General features: G+C 40.6%; 2 protein-coding genes across 2 annotated transcripts in view; both read right to left on the bottom strand.

Annotated features, from left to right (window-relative positions):
- tub (TUB bipartite transcription factor) overlaps window positions 1-1,042 on the bottom strand; it is a 48,944-nt gene extending 47,902 nt beyond the window's left edge. Inside the window, exon 1 of the mRNA XM_034117076.1 lies at window positions 873-1,042. Within this exon, the coding sequence (XP_033972967.1) occupies window positions 873-928 (56 nt within the window). The 5' untranslated portion in view covers window positions 929-1,042. The remainder of the gene's footprint in view (window positions 1-872) is intronic.
- Window positions 1,043-2,395: 1,353 nt separating this feature from the next.
- rras2 (RAS related 2) overlaps window positions 2,396-21,427 on the bottom strand; it is a 29,968-nt gene continuing 10,936 nt past the window's right edge. Inside the window, exons 2-6 of the mRNA XM_034116578.1 lie at window positions 9,588-9,675; window positions 9,320-9,422; window positions 7,453-7,561; window positions 5,141-5,259; window positions 2,396-4,408 (exon numbers count right to left, since the gene is read on the bottom strand). Coding sequence (XP_033972469.1) covers window positions 4,321-4,408; window positions 5,141-5,259; window positions 7,453-7,561; window positions 9,320-9,422; window positions 9,588-9,675 — 507 coding nt within the window. The 3' untranslated portion in view covers window positions 2,396-4,320. The remainder of the gene's footprint in view (window positions 4,409-5,140; window positions 5,260-7,452; window positions 7,562-9,319; window positions 9,423-9,587; window positions 9,676-21,427) is intronic.

Here is a 21,427-nt window from a genome sequence, read left to right on the forward strand (position 1 = left end):
CCTATATTAGACCCATTTTCTATTCACACAGACTGACTCATTCACACTTATGTTGATGACATCACTCACACACGCAAGATGGACATTGTTTTCTTTCTACTCATTTATGAAATGCATCATAAATCACACATTGGAGACAAATTTCACACTTGCAGCTATTTTCTGATTTCTTCCAAACATTAGTAATCAAAAATGCAGATTTATCAAGCTGAGGGCCATCATGGATTCAACAGTTTTACATGTTTTTCATACCAAGTGTTATATCTCCACATGCCTGTTTGAAAGTGTCAAATGAGAGGTCTGCATCACAGTTCCCCGCTGAGACAAACCCTGCCAATTTATGAGTTTTTCACTCGGATTGAAGCATTTTAGCTTGTTAACACAGGTGTTTCACCACTGTGCTGAAGATTTCTAGTCTAGTAATTGATTATGGTCACTTCTCAAGCACATAGGAAATGTCAATTCATGGCTAGATGGATAGATGGATAGATGGAGTATGCTATGAGTGTAAAACAAAAAGCTTGAAGTGCCTTAACAATCTGTTCCTATGGGAAGGTTTCTGTGACGGTGGGCTTGCTGTAGGACGGTGGGAGATTAGTCAATACTCCATGAACATACAGTAAAGGTAGTGAAGCGAACATCCCATAGGCTCTCTGCCAGCAGACACAGAGAGATGCTCAGGCCACTTAATACACTCACATCGCATCTATCATTTCCAAATCCGTTGCACCTGTCAACTAATTGCGCATGTGGAGAGCTCTCACCAGCCTTTAGCTTTAGCATGACAATACAAACGAAATGCAAAGAGGAAAACCAGCGTTTTGATTTGATTAAACGTCGGCTAGACTTGTTATGTGGAAAAGCTCGCTTACCTGTCATAACTCCACCTGCTGTAAGACATACTCCTGTTGCTGCTCACTCCCTCCATGTCTCCGGCGAACTGTTGGGACTGGACTGGATGTTGAGACGGCTAAATGAAAGCGTAAACACTCCTCTCTCCGTCCTCACCAAACCAAAGCAAACACCAAACTAAAGGAATCGCCGTGAAGTGAATGAGCCACAGAGGCTGTGCAGAGCCAGACGCGTCCTCTGGGCTGTACCACCACACAGAGAGGGGGGCTGAGCCTGTTTCATTCACGCCACAAGACTGATTCATTTTCTCTGGCAAACCTCCATGCTGACTGTGGCAATAGCATGGGGGAGTTCAGTCTAATGAAACAGGCCCTATAAATGTTTGGAACAGTGATTTGTTTATTTTGATTATTGGCAGCTCATGACTCAATAGCAAACTCACCTTCTCATCCATTTGCTGGTCGGACTCGGTACAAAAAGGCTGAGACTACACAAGCTGCGTTACAGCCCAAAAACAGTTCTGTTTCTTTAATTTGTACTGATGAACAAACATTTTTGTCATCTTTCTTTATTATCTTTTCACCCACAAGAGCCAACTCACTAAAACAGTTAACACGTAGTTTTGAATTAAGGTCATCTTAAATTCAGATTCTCTCTTTACTTGCAAGGAGCATGTGTGGAATTCTAAAAGCATTCTCTTTCATAACAAATCACAAAATGATTCAAAGCATAACTCAGCTGTGGAGAGGAATGGGAACATCCTCTACAGAGAGAGAAAATGACACATTGTGAGAAATAACGGCAACATTACTGAGAGTGATGTTGCCTTGTGTGATGGCCATCAGAGTGAGTTTTTAATATAGCTGGTTTGATTAGAAAGACAATTATGTGAATCCTATAGTACAGACATATAGGTCAAATCTCAACCGAAACGAACCCCTATGGGTAATGTACTGATGTGTTGAACAGCACTTTCCACCATCAAAACACCCAATGAAGGTTGGCCCTGTATATTTAGATGAATTGTGATGATGGCCCATCACCTTGCTAAAACTCTTAATTTTAAATGTTCCTCTGCCGTATTTGTTACTCATATATGTCTTATGTGTTCTTTTAACCCTAGTGGTTTTAGTATTTAATACAATTTCCTGACTCGAACATCCCCCTTGTGGTCAGATATGTGTATGCCTTTCTTTGCCAGTAATAGTGTATGTTTTCAGTATCTTAGTCTGCTCTAAAAGGCTCTTATTTTGCAGAGGCTGGAATATTGTATGAAGTTTAAGCGTCTGACATATGTGTTTGAAAATAACTAGTAGCAGTAAAAGTGCTTGTAGTGCCCCCTGAAAACAATATTACTTCTAATAGACGAAGATGAAATCCCTATCATTACTGTTTTCTGAGCATTTAGTGGTAATAATTATCCTATAACACCAGTTAGAGTCATGTTGTGAATAGTATTGATCTTACTTTTGCAAGCCTCAATGTGTAAGAGTCAAGTCTGTGCAGCCTTTATAAATCTAAAAGAAAGATTCTCTACCCCATCTGGCTCAATGACAGATTTTATTTTAGCACCAAAAGCTAGACACAGGGCAAAAGACACTGATATGGAAGAAAAAGAAAAAAAACACAGTATGATCTGAATGTACACTAGGATTTGCAATAAGGTGTGGAGTAGTTATTATAATAATTGAGTCATGTGGTTTTAAACTCCAATGTAAAGACCAGAATCCTTTCTTAGACCCTCTCCCACCTAACCCGGCATTTTAAACTCGGCGCTGGTGGTGAACACCTCAAAGATAAATATATTCTCCATTACTAAGCCACAATAAGAAATTACATTCAAGGTCACATCTGGTTGAACAATCTAATTTAGCAAATTTGGGCCAATAGTCATCTCCAGTTTAAGATCAAGAGAATTCAACATTTCTCCTTAAATATATCCACAGCTATGCTGTGGATGTGTTGTCACTTATAAACATGTAAAAATACTTGTCAACTAGTTTGATAAGAAAATAATGTATAAAAGTAGAGTAGAAACATTTAATCAAGTCTATTACTTCCATCATCTGATTTTCTTGTTTTATATAATACAAGAGGATGATATGGAAAACAATCTGCAGTACTTCATTCATAGGCCCAAACAGAAGTACAGGAGTGGAAAGGGAAGGCGAAACAGTACTTTGTGTCTGTGCTGAGGATTTCTCAACAAGTGGCAGGTCCGGGGAGCTCATGAGCCTTTGGAGAACGGCTGCGCATCTCAACGCTTCCACTTGTTTTCGGACTGACAGATCATTGGGGAAAAAATGTATGCAACAGAATAATTCAAAAACACCAAACAGAAACGTTGCCACTGTGTTATTGGAATGATATGACAGTTATTTGATCCGTTTGTTGACTAAATGTTTGACAGAAAAGATGCATTACACTGGAATGATCTGAACTGAACTGAGCTCTGAAAGCTCCTTGATTTGCAACAAATGGATTTGATAACATGACTTGTCAAAAGTTGAATATGTAGCATTCAGTGTTTTGAATCATGTTAGTTGTCAAAGTTACACAATATGCTACCATTACATTTATCTACTGCTTCTTGGAAATCTTAAACCATGCCAATGTTGACTGAACCGCCACCTTTGAGGATAGAAATTCAGACAAATGTGCTACTTTCAGTTCATTGATGAAATAGCATAGGATAAGAATGCTTCAATCTATAAGACTTAAAAAAATTCAAATACAGTAGACACAGTATTTGGCAATTGAGATGAAAGCAGAAACCACAGACAAAGAAGAAGAATCCACTGCAGAATGCCATAAACTTCTATCATTGTAGCTTTAAGGGCTGTCTAGGCTTTATATTTATATACATACTTATATATTCACTTTCATATATGTAAAACCAAACTCAACCTCACACACTGTACTGTGGTGATTTAATAGATCATTAGAAGTACACTTTGAAAATCACAACACATGTCACATATGTACAGTAGCAGATTAGCACATGGGAGTAAAGGTGGATATGGCACAACGTACACAAAGCTTCAGAAGATAATCTCTCTGCTCTGGTCAGACACTGGAAACTAAAGAAACTCATCAACATTCTGGATATATAGTTTTCATTCAATCTCGGTAGCAAGTACAAAGTCACTACAAGGCAAGAGAAGTCCTTCAGAGTACAAAACATTAATTTGTCAGGCTGATTCAGAAGGCAATGTTTAGTGTTGGGACTCTCTCGTTTGAATTAGATTACGGCTGAAGGTAGAGTGGTGTTAAAATTTGGCATTGTCAGTTGTCCATAATGATGTCCTGGGGACAGCATTTCCTCGTCAAAGTATCTCAGAAAAGGCTGTCTGAAGTCATGCACGTGGAAAAGGCAGCGGTCAGTCATCCACTTAGGATGTGATGTCAGGCAGAGTGGGTGGGGGGGGGGAACAGAGCAGCTGCATGAGTTACAGTGATAAGGCTGACTCAGACGATCACACAATGGCAGCCGCTCTTGTCTTTCTCTTTTCTTGTAGGCTCTGGCGACGGTGGACATTCCTGTTCTTGGAATTTCCTGGGAGTTAGGAGAAAAACTGTCATGACTCACTGGACTGGTACTTTTGCAATCTGTCTTGTTCTTTTGTTTGCAACAAATATTACCTCCACCCTTAATTCAGTAAAACGGTCTTTGGTTATTTGTCTGACATTTCTGTCTGTGCTGTTTAATCTGAGCTTTTTCTAACTGGATAACGTTTTCAAGGTTGTAAACGGTGATGTCACTTTCATCAGGATTCAGCAGTGTGTGAAAGGGACTTGGTTGTGGGGTTTTGCTCATGTTGGTGGCGACTACCAATCAAATCTGGTCAATCCACACACAGCCTTGGTGAGGCAGATAAGCTGAGTTTTGGTAAACTCTTAATAAATTAAACCTAAATATGTTTATTTTGATTATTTCATTTAGTCATTTGTATAATTCGTTTTTAATTCATCAATCATTTTCAGGGTGATTCTATGTCTTTATTGACTAGCTGACTAAAATGGAAGAGGAGGGAGAAATGCAACAAAGGCCCCTAGCCGGGTTTGAACCAGGAATTATTCATGGTCATTGACTAAATCCCGAGGACATCAAAGCGGCACGAGGGCACACTTGAGTCATTATTATTTAATGTTACATTAACAAAACCTTCACCGAGTTCTGCATTATTAACAACTATTATAGGAGTGCCAAAATGTGCATTTCTTAATCCACTGTCATACATCTGAAAACCATATATACTTATAAAAGTTGCCTTCATAAATCACATACCTGATAACTCTAACCAGCTCGTGGAAAGCCTGGTCTACGTTCATACGGATTTTGGCTGAAGCCTCCATATATGTGACCTTCAGTTGTCTGGCCAGCTGCTGACCCTCTTCCTGGGTTACCTGAGGGAAAAAGAAGAACAGAATAAGAATAAGGTTATATAAAGTTTTACATGTGGATGCATACATTCATTTAATGCACATGCGGCCAACATTACAATACAGCCAAATGACCCACCCAAGCACACCCAGAAGTTGGGGTCACCACCAATATGGATCAGACTGAAGGAATGTGTCAGCAAAGAGAATAAATAGTCAGCCGCACTATTACAGAAACATACATTTTGTTTGTCTGAGGTTCGTCCCTGTGCACTGAGCTGACCATAGTCCTGCTATAGTATAAAGGCCATGTGCACTCTTTCAACCAAACAGCAAATAAAAATGTCAATCTGGATGAAATAAAAAGAGGCCGAATGCAACCGCAAACCCAGGACGGCATTCCAGCCAATAAGGAGGGGCTGAAGCTTGAATCTAAATTGAGATTTAGTCAATGAAAACCCATGTTTGACAATAATTATCTTCTGACAGGTCATTTAATTTCTGGCAATACATGTAATTTTATTGTATGTGAAAATGTGAGCTTGTTAGATAGCATGCACCATTTGAAAAAATACCCAAACCTGCCTGCCTGAACTGCATACGGACAAAAATGTTATGGTTGTGTGCATATCCAATTAAAAAAATTGATATCACAAAAGATTCGAGCTCCTGAAACTATGGATCCTATGGGAATTCAATCTCAGCCAATTCAAGGGTTGATGCTCAATTCATTTGAAAGACTACAGATCTACAGTTAAAACATTACGAAGCATGACCTTAGGACCCCTTGTGTTCTTGTCTTCTATTTATGATGACGTCTAAATAAGATTACCTTAGGATTTAACATTGCTTGTTGTTCTAGTAGGAACAAAGATTTAAAGACCACAATCAAACAAATCATTTGTGTAGGGCACTAGGCTGAAGCGTCTGCTCTAATACTGCTGTAGTACGAAGTGAGTGCTACATACCATACGTGAATATGACAGAGTATGTAGAATTCACTTTGTACTGCATACCACACATGTTTGGACATTCACATCCAAGTGAAAGTGACCCTCAACACTGAAGGAAGAACTCTCTTATTTTTCAATTTAGCTTCTTTTCTTAGCTTCATATATTTAAACATGAAATATCCATAACACCTGTACTACTTTCACTTTAATTCCTGACCTGACCATGCTTTCTCCTGAGCATTCAATGAATCATCCAACATTTGTTTTCAAAAACAAAAACCTGTTAATTACAAAGGTTACTGGGGGACAATATTGTCCATTAACACCATTTCTGAAGCATTTTTGTGTACATGTCCCGCTTAATTGTATTTCACTTGTCATTTCTCAAGTGTACACATTTAAATGAGTATGTATTCATCTGGGACGTCCATTTTTTTAAACAGCTGTGCATACTATCTAGAGCTGAATTAAGCAAAAAGGTAATTCGATTCAAAGCTTATATACTCCCTGACAGCAACAGATCAAGTTTGAGTCTACAGATTGTTCTGCAATGTTTGGTGGAAATATTGAATATAATAAGGGAATATGAACTTATTTGTTTGTTAAATAGCATGAAATAATAAATGAAATTCTCATGAGGCTAAACTATTCTCATGAGCCACATAATACAATTACTTTCACTTAAGTGTCATTATGCATTCCTTGTATGCTTCAATGACAGATCATCAGGTTTATTAGGTCATGAGTTATGTGGTCACAAGTTGTCATCTTAATCAGTAATGTTATGAAATATAATATAGTTAGTCTCTACATGTCTCATATAGTCATGCATGTAATATTAATTAATACAAAACAGGCTAATTTCCCATGAGGCTTGACATGCTAAATGCTGATTTCAGTAAACCCATTGACGGTAAAAAGATGTGTGCCAGTGATGCTCCTTCTCACCATGAGGGGGTGCTGTGGATTCACTGCATGAATTGACAAGCAACTGCAGGCAGAAAATTCATCATTTCATCACACTCCCTTTTTTCTCCACACAGCCTCCCCTCCTGACACCACCACTTCTACAGCATCTCTTTTATCCTTTTACTCACATCCTGTTCTATCTTGGCAGCTAGCTGCAGCTGCAACGCTTTGCTGCCACTTTCAAATATGCAAATGTTGGTCTTCCAGCCTGGTTGATTCCATCTCTTCAGATGATCAAACACGATGTATGTTTGTTAGTCAGTGGATTCAGATCTCTGCAATCTGCTGGACTTACTTGTCTCTGTTGTTCCAGGTCTGCTTTGTTTCCTACGAGGATCATAGGGAATTCATCTCTGTCTTTCACTCGGAGAATTTGTCTTTGGAATTTGTAGATTTCTTCAAAGCTATAAAACATAAAACAGGGTGTTATGTAGTGTTGCTATTCCAGGTTATATAAAGTTTTACATGTGGATGCATACATTCATTTAATGCACATGCGGCCAACATTGCAATACAGCCAAATGACCCACCCAAGCACACCCAGAAGTTGGGGTCACCACCAATATGGATCAGACTGAAGGAATGTGTCAGCAAAGAGAATAAATAGTCAGCCGCACTATTACAGAAACATACATTTTGTTTGTCTGAGGTTCGTCCCTGTGCACTGAGCTGACCATAGTCCTGCTATAGTATAAAGGCCATGTGCACTCTTTCAACCAAACAGCAAATAAAAATGTCAATCTGGATGAAATAAAAAGAGGCCGAATGCAACCGCAAACCCAGGACGGCATTCCAGCCACGGGCCCGCAGACAGCCTGGTGAGCATATAGTAAATCTGGAAAGACTTGACTAATATAAATGGAGGAAGGAAAGACTGTTTACTACATAAACATTGGGAAGGGGCTGTGGGGGAGAGGGGAAAGCAGCTCATGGCACTGCGGGCCAGGGGTACAGACACAGAGACGAGGGGATGTGACAGACTACAGGAGGAATATTATTCAGTGATATTTGAAACTATTTTTCTAAATCACAAATTGTTTTATTCTTTTATTATCTAGTTTTTAAGATTTTCATGAAATCAAACCATATTATTTTATACTGTTAAGGTAAAAAAATGTTTTCGTAACTTTAGCAGTTATTGAATGCATGTTATACAGCACAATTTGTATGTACATTTTGGAGTGATGACAGCCTCACTATTTACTCTTTGCTACCTTAACTTCTTTAAAACCACCTTAGTTAGCTTGGTTGTGCAGTTAATAGGTACTCTGGGTGCTTATCTGCTGTATGTCTGACAAAGTAACTTCTCGAGGATTGTTAGCTGTAGCATTTAAAGCGCACCTGCCATACAATAGTTAGCACAGGTGTCACTTTATCAATAAGGAATGAAAACATAAGGATAACCATTTATTAACCTTAAGATTTTACCTTTAAAATATTTAATGCCACACTGTTTGACAGAATCATATCCTGTATATTCTGTATTGGCCTGTTCCACTTCTTTATGTAAGCTATTGAACGTTTACATCAAGTCAAATCTTTAAAAGCAAGACTGTTTAATACACTGCGATTGCTCTATTAGATATTCTAGATATCTTGTGCATCTTTTATATAAATATTTCCCCCAAATTCAGCTTGACATCTTTGGTGTTATAAGGATATTTCAGGTCTTCACTGGACTTTAAAATAAAGTTTTAACCTTTTTTAATAACAATGTTAAAAGCTTGTGCTTTTACTTACTGAAACGATAATGTCCATGTGATAGTGTTTAAAAGTTATGAAATGTTTAAGTGTCATATTTACCTAAAGATGTCTCTATTCTAGCCCACATACTAATGTTTAAATAGCATTTGGGCTTTAAACAAGAAGCCAAGGTACACGAATAAGTGAATTCAAGAGAACAGGATGAGGGAGGAATGTTACGAACAAACGAAAATGACAACAAGAACAACGGCACGGAGGTCCGGAAGTACAAGCGGCAACAAGTGAGAGTATCGGTGCTAGATTTATGGTTTTAGTAGAGTGAGAGGCCGAGAAGGAGAGAAAAAGAGGGTGTAATTGTGAAACAGTAAACAGAGATGTGCAAACAGAAAGAGAGAGAAAAAGACTGAGTAGTGGGCTTTGTAGCTGTGAGTTAGCACATGACGAGAACTGTCACTCACCTTCCTCTGTCAGTGACTGAGAAGACGAGCAGGAAGCCCTCCCCTGTCCTCATGTATTGTTCTCTCATGGCTCCAAACTCTTCCTGTCCAGCCGTGTCCAGGACTAGAGAGAGCACACACAGACGCAAATCACTCATAACGTGCATTAACAGAGACTTTCGCAATGAATTCCGTAATAAGAAAACAATGCAATAGAAAAATACAAATACCAAACGTGTGTAGTTTCTGTATGTGTATTAACTGTGTACATGTTTGTTCAGTAACTTACTGTCAAGCCTGGCCGCTCTTTCGTCAATCACACACTGCTTGGTATAGGAGTCTTCAATCGTGGGGTCATAGTCAGTGACAAAGTACGACTGCAGGTGAGAAAGAAGAGAACAGAAGACAAGAAACTGTGAATATATGTGGGGTCTATACAGTTTGTCAGGTAGAGACACACGCTTTGTCCCAGTTCACTGTATATGGCGGTGATATAGATATAAATGTACAGTAAGTATACAAAAACATGCGTTATCTTTTCAATTCTAACAGGAAATTAAGCAATAATGTGCCTTTCACAAGCTGCAACTTTAGAGCAACACTGCAAATCAAGAAATTGTATAACTACTAGCTACAATTAATTTTGTACAGCTGTTTGTGCATTGCATGGTAGGAGAATAGTGTCCACTGCTTACTTTTAAGAGTACACTTTATTTTTTCCCTAGCGTCAACACCTCCTGTTCTATTTCTATGGCTAACACATTACTGAAATCCTGCTTAGAATGAGTATGTACCAAGGGTTTAGGACACACAGTGAGTAGAATCAGCTGGCTTAACAATGAATGGATATGTGAACAAACAGCCACTCTGTCCTTGTGTTTTTGGTTACAACAGCAGAGGCAGCCATAATGACCTCTACCTTTACAACCAGCCTGCAGACAGGAGGTAAACACACTGTCTGCAGACAGAAGAAAAGACATGTAAAGAGTCCCTCATAGAACAACCACTGCTTATGTAGAGACATCGGGCTGTTATTCTAGCTAATAACACATTTACAAGACGTTCCTTCAGTTGCAACAGTGGCATCGCTCACTCCTTACGACTTTATTTATTTTATTCTGGGGTTACTATCTGGTCTCCTAGTAACCTCGACTGGAAGGGTGGGGCCAGGGGGCAGGGAGTCGGCAGGAGGAGGAGTCATGCATTTTTTACATTTTTCCCATGTTTTGTAGTTCTTCCTCTCCTCGGGGACTTGTTAAGTGGTGACAGCTGAGGGGAGTGCTCAGGGAATGTCAAACCAACACCCTAAAACACGGAGCGACCTCGAGAACTGAAAATACAGACAAGGTTCCCTGTTGTTCTAAAAACAAGCCAAATTCATTTTTTACATTATGTTTGTGTATGGAACTGTGTCATTTCACACTGGTTGTATACTGCCTATTTGCTCGTATTGGGCAGCCGGGGACACAAAAGAGAGGGATTGGTTTGAGTGTACTACATGTCATAGTCATCTCTCTCAGGAAAATATTACTCCTTAATTATGAATAGAGCCCATCTGACACATCTGCATAACCAATGTTATTAACCAATTTTATCCTAGACATCAGGATAGACCTTTTTTTTTGTTTTTAAAGAGATTTCTACGTGGCAGTTTTGCGTATATTTAAGTAAGGGATAATGTGCAGCGAGGCGGTCATTATGGGGAAAAGAACACCCGACAGGCAGATCAGGATCCCGACGCGAAGCGTTCCTGACGCGTCGGGATCCGGATCTGCCTGTCGGGTGTTCTTTTCCCCATAATGACCGCCTCGCTGCACATTATCCCTTACTTATTACATAGCTTAGTTGAATACTCGATTCTGATTGGTCAATTCAGAACACGTGACACGTTGTTAATCCAGTAGTACAGACCGCTGTCAAGGACTTATTGACCGTTGTTAAGGATGCTCACATCTGCACAAAGAAGTCCGTTAGATTTAACTGTATACAGTTTGCTTTTCAAACTGGGACCATAAAAACAGCGGAGAAGTAACGGGGCAGAAACGCTCCTTTTTACGCAACAGTCCAGACATAGACATCAAACAGCAAAACATATTCAGTTGCCAGTTACTTTGGCATTAGGGCAGGGATATCTAGATACTTTCCAAGGTTTGACATAATGAATTGTGCTACTTTTAAAGCAAGCAACGATGTTTTCAAATCTGTAATCAAAAAGCCCCTCAAAAACGCTATCGAAGCAGTTCCTGCCGTTGCTAAGGAGGATCAAGAAAGAGAAAGTAAAAGAGGTTAAAAGACGGAGCGCTGGACGTCAGATAAATCACCAGAAGAAGGCAGAGAGGAAGTAAACACTAACAGGAACACGGTATGGGCTCTGCAGTGTTTAGGGACTTGTTAGTGGATCAGAAACTGTGAACAGAGTTGGACAGTGATGAGTGCTGCCATAAAGTTGTTGTCGCAGTTCCAACCGTTGGTGCGCCGTGGAACGGAGTTTTTTTTTCTTAGCGGAAGAAATACGATCATTTTTAAGTCAATAAAATAATTTCAATTAATATTGGGAGTCGAGTCGTTAGTTTGTTTAGTATATGGCCGTGTAATAAGCGGGATAATTCAGGCTCATCAAGATCCCTCCGCTTCGCGTCGGGCTCTCTGATCAGCCTGTCGGGTGTTCTTTTCCCCATAATGACCGCCTCGCTGCACATTATCCCTTACATAAATGGTGAGAGAGAGAGAGAGAGAGAGAGAGAGAGAGAGAGAGAGAGAGAGAGAGAGAGAGAGAGAGAGAGAGAGAGAGAGAGAGAGAGAGAGAGAGAGAGAGAGAGAGAGAGAGAGAGAGAGAGAGAGAGAGAGAGAGATGTGAAACCAAAAATCTCAAGGCCAGCCAGATATGCCTTAGTAGGTCATTTATAAACTGTGTTGCCATTTCATTCATATGTTAATATTTGTTCCTTTCTTTTATTTGAGACGTTTAGTGGGGAAATACTAAATTATTTCCCCACAGCCAAAGGTGAAATATTCAAATTGTTTGCCAACAGTCCAAAATCTAAAACCATTAACGATCATAAATGGCAAAAACATAAAATCCAACGATAAATTGTCATTATATTTTTTCAAACTCTAAAAAAATGTAACTCTAAGAAGAAATCAATATCCTTTATGAGCTCAAGCTCTAGTTTGATGTGAACATTTGTAATTCAATCATATTGTGTCTTTCTTCTCACCTGCAGTTTTCTTTTGTTGCAAGGGATGCAGATAATCTCTCCCTTTCACTCTCCTGTCGCTCTGCAGCATGCAAGTATACTGGCCTGTCACACCAACTCACCACTGTTCAATAATTCATCAGTATTACTGTGTGTCCTCCTGGAACATGCCTCACTGCACTGCACTGCCTTCAGACGACCAGACAGAAAGACAGAAAGAAAAGGAAGAAAATCTGTCTATATTTTCACCACTCTCCCAGCCGTTGCTTCGGCACGTGACCACGGCTTCCCGTCAACCTCTTATTCCTATTCTGTCAACCTCGGGCAGCCGCAGTGAGCTCTGCACTCCTCTCGCTACGTCTCCCCTCCCTCCACGTGCTTGGGTAGTGTAGCTGCCTCGCGCACTGTTCTGGCTGAGCTGATACCCTCAGAGCCGTTCCCCGTGATAGATGAGGCTGTTTTGCAGTGCCAGCAGCACTGGAGCCAGCACTAACAGGAGCCGGGCAGGGGGCTCGGAGAGGGAGTGCAACATGACTCAGGAGGCCTACCAATAACTATGTGACATAACCAGCCTGAGTCATGTCCAGTAATATGACCTATAAATCTGATATAAGCCGATGACTTCATCCGATTTAACAGGCTCCTCTAACAGAATGAATCAGTCTGTATGAGACGAGTAGAGCTGCCCAAAGGTTTTTGGGGAACAAAAGCACCCACAAGTCAATACTACGTCCACCACTAACAATTAGGGCAATGGCTTAAACCTCAGTGCTTTTTGACCATTGCCCAAGAAGCCGAAACTGTCCCGTAGGTTAAGTCTTTTGTGAGGTATTTTCTTTATTTTTTAACACATTCTTTTAAAGTTCTTGTACAGTTGCTTCTGTTAAGACAACATTTAGTGCCGATGTTACTTTAAACATTTTTAAATAAGCTCCACACATATGGGTTTCAGTCTGCAACTAATGATTCTTTCATTATCAATGTATCCTTTTTTCTCTTGGGTGTTTTTACAATCTTAATTGTTTGATCTATAAAAAAAAAAATCCAAAAACATGAAAAAATAACCATTCTTCAACTGGACTGTTTTGTTTGACACAAAGTTTGAAACCAAAGGATGAATTAAATAAACAAGGGAAAAAACGTTTGTGAAGGTAAAGCGGCAAAGGTTTAATATTTTAGCTAGGAAAAATGTGTGAAACAATTAAAAAGATAACTTTTGTCAATTGACTAAAAACATGTTGTTTTTAAATATTTTAGTACTGATGACAGTGACAGTGACACACACACACACACACACACACACACACACACACACACACACACACACACACACACACACACACACACACACACACACACACACACACACACACACACACACACACACACACACACACACACACACACACACACACACCACACACACACACACACACACACACACACACACACACACACACACACACACACACACACACACACACACACACACACACACACACACACACACATCACACACACACACACACACACACACACACACACACACACACACACACACACACACACACACACACACACACACACACACACACACACACACACACACACACACACACACACACACACACACACACCCCACACACACACACACACACACACACACACACACACACACACACACACACACACACACACACACACACACACACACACACACACACCAAAGCCTGCAGAACCAAGCTGCAGAACAGTTTAGATGTTGGTGGCCCCGGTCCCCTCACCAGGAAGGAAACTCCACCTCTACAGCAGGCAGCTGGCCCGGCCGAACCTTCGGGTGATGGTGATGTCACAGACAACATGTTCCCCACCCTGCCCGCCTACCAAAGTCCAAACCTGTCACTCAGTACCCCCCCCCCCCCAGCATTCCATACATCCCAGCCCTCCACCCACACACAGCACATGCACGCTCACACCAGGAAAACATTAGAGGTCTGTTTCCAGCGCGATGTCGGGGGATGAGTCTCGAGCCTTTTTGTTGCAGTCTGTTCTTTATGTGGATGCTTTGCGAAACATAGACAGACTGAAATGTCAACAAAATGACAGAAAAACACACTAGGGCTGCTAGTAAAGATGATCTGTTTGATAACTGTCTTGATTAATATGTTATATTAATTAGTTAATTATCTTCTATTTAAAAAAGTCCAAGTTAATGTCAATAAACTAACCATTTAGTCCGAACTACAGTCCACTCACCAAACAAATCCAATTGAAAATGTATATATTATCAAACAAATGAGATAAGCTGGAATCTGGAAATGTTTAGCATTTTTGCTGTGGGAATGGCATTAGTGATTACATGGTTAACATATTCACTGTCGATAAACCTCCTATGGATCTCCTTCAAGACATGTTTTAAAAATTAGCCATCAGTGATGCATTTAAAAGCACTATTTTTAAATAAAACTTAACGTCACAAACCACAAAGATAGCATCAACTCATTGTTTATTTGTCTGCTAAACCGCATCACTAGTAAACATAAAGTATAAAATGCCATATTTGGTCCAGCTTGTAGTGTATTTCTATTTAAATTCCCATTTAGATTTCAAGCACCTACTCTGGCTTCTTTTTAGCTTCTTTAGTCGAGACATAAAGCAATAAATACTGTCTGACTGCTGGTTGCCAGCCTCAAGGAAAGCAAGAACGGGTGATATGTGTAGGCGTGTAATCAACATCGTGCTTGCACTATGCACCCACTTCCTCTCCACACAAACAGCTTTACTAACACTAAATATAGATCCTTTTCCATCTCTGTCTGTTATCCTACTTGTTTGGTTATAGCCGCCTCTTTGACTGTTAACCACGACAGCATCATTAACTACACAGAGCACAAAACCACAGATTCAGCACCAAAAAAGAAAAACCTGAGATTTACACTACAAAAAAAAGAAACCTTGGGCGATTAATTAACAAACACATACTGCACCTACAGAGATGAGGGAGAAACCACGTGCCTGCCTACTACAAGTCTTAATTAGAGGGAATGCTGAGCTAAAGCAAATAGTCATTGACACTGTTTGGAGATAATTACCCTCCACACACTGCCTGATGCCCAATGAGAATTCATCAGCCGTAGTTATTCTCTAATTAAAGAAAATGTATATTGAATGCCATTTAATTGTGCTATTCTTGAAAATAATTCTGTCAGCATTTGCAGTTTTATTATATTCCCCAACCCCCTTATTCGACACACCACAGCCCACAACATTTTGTTGTTTGTAAATCTCATAGATAAAACAAAAGATGTTGTCATTAAGAATAGTGAAAGTAACACCAAGTTACTTATTTTAACAGAGTGCCGGCATTTAACAACCACTCTTGGGTTCCCAGAAGAGTCACTCAAATGTTCGTGTTTTGTTTACATTGTAGAGTAAACTAACAACAGCTCTGGATGGAGGTGAGTCGGTGTGAAAATGAACAGAGCGTGGTGTCGTGCATTTGGCAAATGCAAAATAGAACTGAAGGTGGGCAACAACATTCTCAAGACTAGTGCCTTCGTTTGCCTACGTTTATTGAGTTGTACTTTGAAAATAAATTCACAATCAGTAACACTAGATTTTACATTTAGCCATTGCAGTACAGTTGTATGATTTAGGTGCTTGCCCCACGGGAACGCATACGGCAAAACGCATAGGATTAACGCAATCGCAAAAAAGCTTCCGTCCACACGCAATATACACCGGATAGTGTCTGTTCACACGAGACAGCTCCGTTTAGCTCCAACCGCTGGAAAAAGCTGCAGTACATATGCCGAGCCTGTACGTAGAGCTGTAACTTCCTCCACAAAAGCAGCGAAGAAGCATGGTTGTCATGGTTGCCCTTCTGTTTATTCTCCGCGGTGGGGGCCGAGGGAACCGGGCAGTTTTTCGCCGGTCAACGTGTGTTAAAGTTTAAATCTTCCGGACAAAATTATAAAAGTGCCGGTCAAAGGTCTTCTTTGTTATTTATTGAGCTTTAAAACAAATGAATAACGACTATATAATAATAAAATACACGGAGCCTGGCCTCTCTTTTTCCTCCCTCTCTTCTGACAGCGTCAGTGTCTGTCTCATGCAGCAGCTGATCCAGTAATGAGTGACCCGGCCGACAGTAAAAATAAACATATTTATAACTAGTTTAGGTAGTTTGAGAGGTAATTAAAATAGCTAAGGGTGATGATCTGACTTGAAGTGTGTGTTTTGCTCCTCCCGCTGCATCACAGCGGGAGGAGCTGCGTGTCTCCGTCCTGTCAGATTAGACTTCACTCGCGTTTATGTCCATATCGAGAGAAAGATAAATAATCTGAATTCAGTGTGCAGTTTACTTTGACGGTGAGCAGCAGAGGTGGGGGGAGGCGGGGCTATTGCATCATCATTATCACAAAATGATCGTATAGGTCCTACACACGGAGCCGTTGGACCCCCCAGAGCGTTGCGTATGCCGTGCTATCCACCTTGGGACCCGTTATCGGCAGTTGTTTACTGCCATATTCGGTCGTCCTAGTGTGGCAGAACGGTCTATATGACACTAAACAGTTACGCAAACGGCCGTATGCGTTCCCGTGGGGCAAGCACCTTAGATGCGCTTGTCTGAGATGATCATTTACTATCAGGAAATATGTAATACTACAATTGTCAGGAGAAGATTTGGTTCTCAACCCAAGCTTCTCAAACTGGCCCTCACACTTATCTTTGCTGACAGAGCGATACAAACTGCTACACAAACTGAGACATCAGCACCAAGGAGCTGGAGAGATAGGGGTGGCCACCAGACGTGGCCAGGCTATAGAGGGGGGAAATTGCCCCCCAGCAGACAGGTGAAACACGTTCAGTGGGTCACAGCCAAGTGCAGAAATTTCAATTAAGGACACAACGACAGGCCAGACAGTCTGGAGCCTGCCAGGTCGCCGCCTCAGCTCAAAGAATGTGACAGATTGTGATGATCCATTTCTGATAATACATTATGACATGACAACTCATATATTGTTCATGCTTATGAGAACATAACAAATGTAGAATGGTATAAATATTCATGCCAATCCTTCTTTTCAAGGATTTCCTCTGAAGGTAAACTGATATTCATATCATTGACTGGATTTATTTTACTATAGATACTTTTTTTGTAACCTTTCAGGATAAATCTCAGTCCACTGAAATCAACTTTATGCTGCATCTAGGTTAAACCTTTTGGAAGTACCACACACAAAAGCAGGATAGCATTGGGCATTGATCTAAGAAAAGATCAATTTGACTGGGGTCATCGGTATATTACTTCCTGTCCCCAAACAAGCGCAGGTTTAACCTTTGCTGAACCTCTTGGGTTGGACTCTGGGCAGCTGTCAGTAATCAAATAGCCACCGTGAGGGTTTAATGTTGAACAGATGGAATTGAGGACCATTTCCTTTGCATTTTTACATTCTATGTCCTCCTCCATCGCCACCTCTCTTGCCATGCTTCACAGGGTTTCACACAAGTGACACAGGAATCTGGGTAAGGAGTATTGTTTGTTGAGCACTTAAGAGTGCTTGAAGTGAGAAATAGTTGAAAAAAATAAGACAGAATGAAAGGTTTGAGGGGGAGGGAGACTGTATGCAACATGGAGCAGGAGAGCAAGAGAAAAAGAGGGGGAGGAAAAGGCATTAACTTCCTGTGGAAACACCCACTTTTCCCATGAGCTCATACAAACCAGAAAGGTCACTGATTCAATACCTAATACACAGAGAGAAAGAGAGCTCACAATGTGTCTACTGCCTTAAAGAGCCACCGGGGAGCATTCTGTTAAAGCCGGGAAAACTTAAAGACAGTACAAATCGCTGCAGAGAATTGAAAAGAACAATAGGTTTTGATTGACAGTTTTAAAAAAACTCATATAGAATGTTTACAGTTAGAGAGCAGTTTGGGTGTAGCACTGAAATCTTGGCTTCAAGCCGAATTAAATGAACTCATGCACATCACTCCTACAAGATCTCTTCCTCCTAATGCGCAACAGATCAATAGCTTGTCCCTTAAATCATGGCCTTGTCCTTAAATACGGGCTGACCAGTGAGACTCTGCCTCACCAGACAAACCTTTGGCGTGATTCCAACATCCATCCAGTAAGATGACATCACTGGAAATGCAGACCCTGCCACTTTAAAAGTTAATGGATGATTACATTTTCAATATAAGTAACCAATATGATGGCAAAAACTACAAAGAAAAGGTCTAAGTTGTTAGGAAAATGTAGCTATCTTTTCAATGGACTTCATACAGTCTTGCTAATCAGGGAAGGGACCAATCAAGAGGCGGGCGGGCGGGCACACACACACACACACACACACATCTATAGATTAGGCAAACAATAAGCTGCAACAAAAAAACTATTTATAATCCTGCATGGACGTTAACATTTTAACACTAGAACTGCCAACGGGGTCAATTTGACCCAGAGCTGTTTTATATTTGATGTAACATTTTTTCAATAAAATATTAAAGTCTCCCAGTCCGTGACTTTTCCTGAAAGTGTGTTATGTACCACCCTCTGTTGTTAAAAATAGTCAATATGAAGTCAGATTGAAGAAATCACCCAAAAAATTGCCATTTATACCTATTTCCGCCAAGCGGGTCATATTGACCCCACCCCTTTTCATATAAACATGACGTGTTGCTATAGCAACGCCTTTTGTCTACTGCGGTTCCTCCTTATAGATTGAGAGATAGATTGAGAGAGAGAGAGAGAGAGAGAGAGAGAGAGAGAGAGAGAGAGAGAGAGAGAGAGAGAGAGAGAGAGAGAGAGAGAGAGAGAGAGAGAGGAGAGATAGATAGATAGGATAGATTCCTAGATAGATAGATAGATAGATAGATAGATAGATAGATAGATAGATAGATAGATAGATAGATAGATAGATAGATAGATAGATGATAGATAGAGAGACGAGAGAGAGAGAGAGAGAGAGAGAGAGATAGAGACAGTCTGTAGTGAAGGATGCGCTCCCGCTCACGGGAGACTGCTCGCACTGCGCTCCGCAGCAAAAGCTGTTGGGCGAGTTGAAAGTAGTTATGCTGGCGCGGGTGTCTAAATAATGCTTCCCGGCCCAGCGGGCCATTTATATAGTCGAGCCCTGAGAGTCCACAGATATATTGGTATAACGTTTCATCCCTGTGCGATCAAAACTCTCTGTTCAATAAAAGAACATTTTACCTTGAAAATCAATGCATTCTAATAGCGGGTCAATTTGACCCAGGTGGCGGGTTGGTTAGGTATAAAAAAATCTCTGCCGGTTCTAGTGTTAAACCACAAATGGGCTTCCACAGGTCTCATGCTTTTCCTTTCCTTTTTACAATCGTGGACTTTGGTTGGTGCACACCACTGCACTTCATCGCTAGGATATAGGGGTGCATTTTCATTCAAGTTGCCATTAATCAAACACACCTGAATGGTACTTGGCTTTTTACAACTATATTGGACATACTGGTGTTTCAAAATGTAAAAAAGTGAATGGTCTAGCTAGCACTTAAGGCTGTAGAGTTGCAACAGCACTCATGCAGAGAATAAAGCAGAGGATAAATGTCCCACCAGTCAACCCCCTGCTCTCCTTTAACCTCTCTGGCATTAATACATCAATCGCCCTGCTAAATATCAATGTGTGCTGGACACTTTTGAACCTGCTCAAAGGCACAGAATCAAAGAGGTGCCATTTAAAGGCCTTTTTCCACCCGGTGACTGGGCTCAAAGCTGCCTGTTTTCTCTGTAGTGGTCACACTACAAACTATTTCTTTATATCCGTTTCGTAAGTTAACTTCGGTTAAATATAAGTGACCAGAGACCTGCGTAAATACTTTACAAGTCCACATACAGATTAAGGAGAACAACCCAAAGACAGAGAACTGTGTGAACCACCCTTATTGTTCTAGCTGATCACGCAACATCACTAATGTTCCCCTTCCCTGCATTAAGCCTTCCCTAAGCCGGTTTGTCTATGGCCCTTCCTTGTTTTGCTGGGAGGGATGAAAAATAAAGACATATTTTGATAATCTCTAAAAAGACATGGTGATTCCCCCCTGACTGCGTATTACTCGGGTGAATCCTCATCAATGCCTGCTTTTGTAGAAGTGAGAAAAACCTCGGCCCATGTGACGCTGTATCAAAATCGCCACAAATCAAGTTGAATAGATGTTGAGGATGAAAGAAAAGAAAATCAATACCTTTGGCACAGGAAGTTCATTACCGTACTGACATTTAAAACATAAAATATATTTTGTTAAATCATAACACATATCATAAGACCTTGTTGGAACCCATTGACTCAGACAGTAGAGTGTTTATGTGTTTTTGCTTTGTTCTTCTTCCTCTGCTTTTTCTTGGTGCAGAAGTAGTCCTGCATGTGCTCATATCAACAAAGATCCACTGTGACGGCCCAGTGAGAGGACACCAGCTACTGCAGTGGCTGTGTGGACAGAGAAACTACTGTGTGACTTTCAAAAGCCCATACAAAGTCACTCAAAGGAGTGTGGCTCACAGTCTGTAGTCTATGGTTTTCAGAAAAAACGTATGACTGACCGAATAATGGGATGCTTATCATCTCTAAAAATGAAAAACACTAACAGGATCCAAAGGCTGTTTCACCAATTAAGATTATAGAAAATAAATAATCTATATCCAAACAAATGACCTATTTCTAACATACTACACACCTCTAAAAAGATTAAACTGTACAGCACCTGCAGAAATGTGTTCATCATCTCCCCTCTCTGCTCCGGTACAACTGCTAAGTGTGTATTTCTGCACCAGTGTACTCGACTGCAGACTATAATTCTTAGCAAGGGGTGATATGTCAAAGTAAATGGGGCCACTCACTGGCATCATGTCAGATACACAGCAGCATTACCGTTGTGTGCTTTTAGGCCAGCACTC

The sequence above is a fragment of the Trematomus bernacchii genome, unplaced genomic scaffold, assembly GCF_902827165.1.
Source record: "Trematomus bernacchii unplaced genomic scaffold, fTreBer1.1, whole genome shotgun sequence".
NCBI classification, from domain to species: Eukaryota; Metazoa; Chordata; class Actinopteri; order Perciformes; family Nototheniidae; genus Trematomus; species Trematomus bernacchii.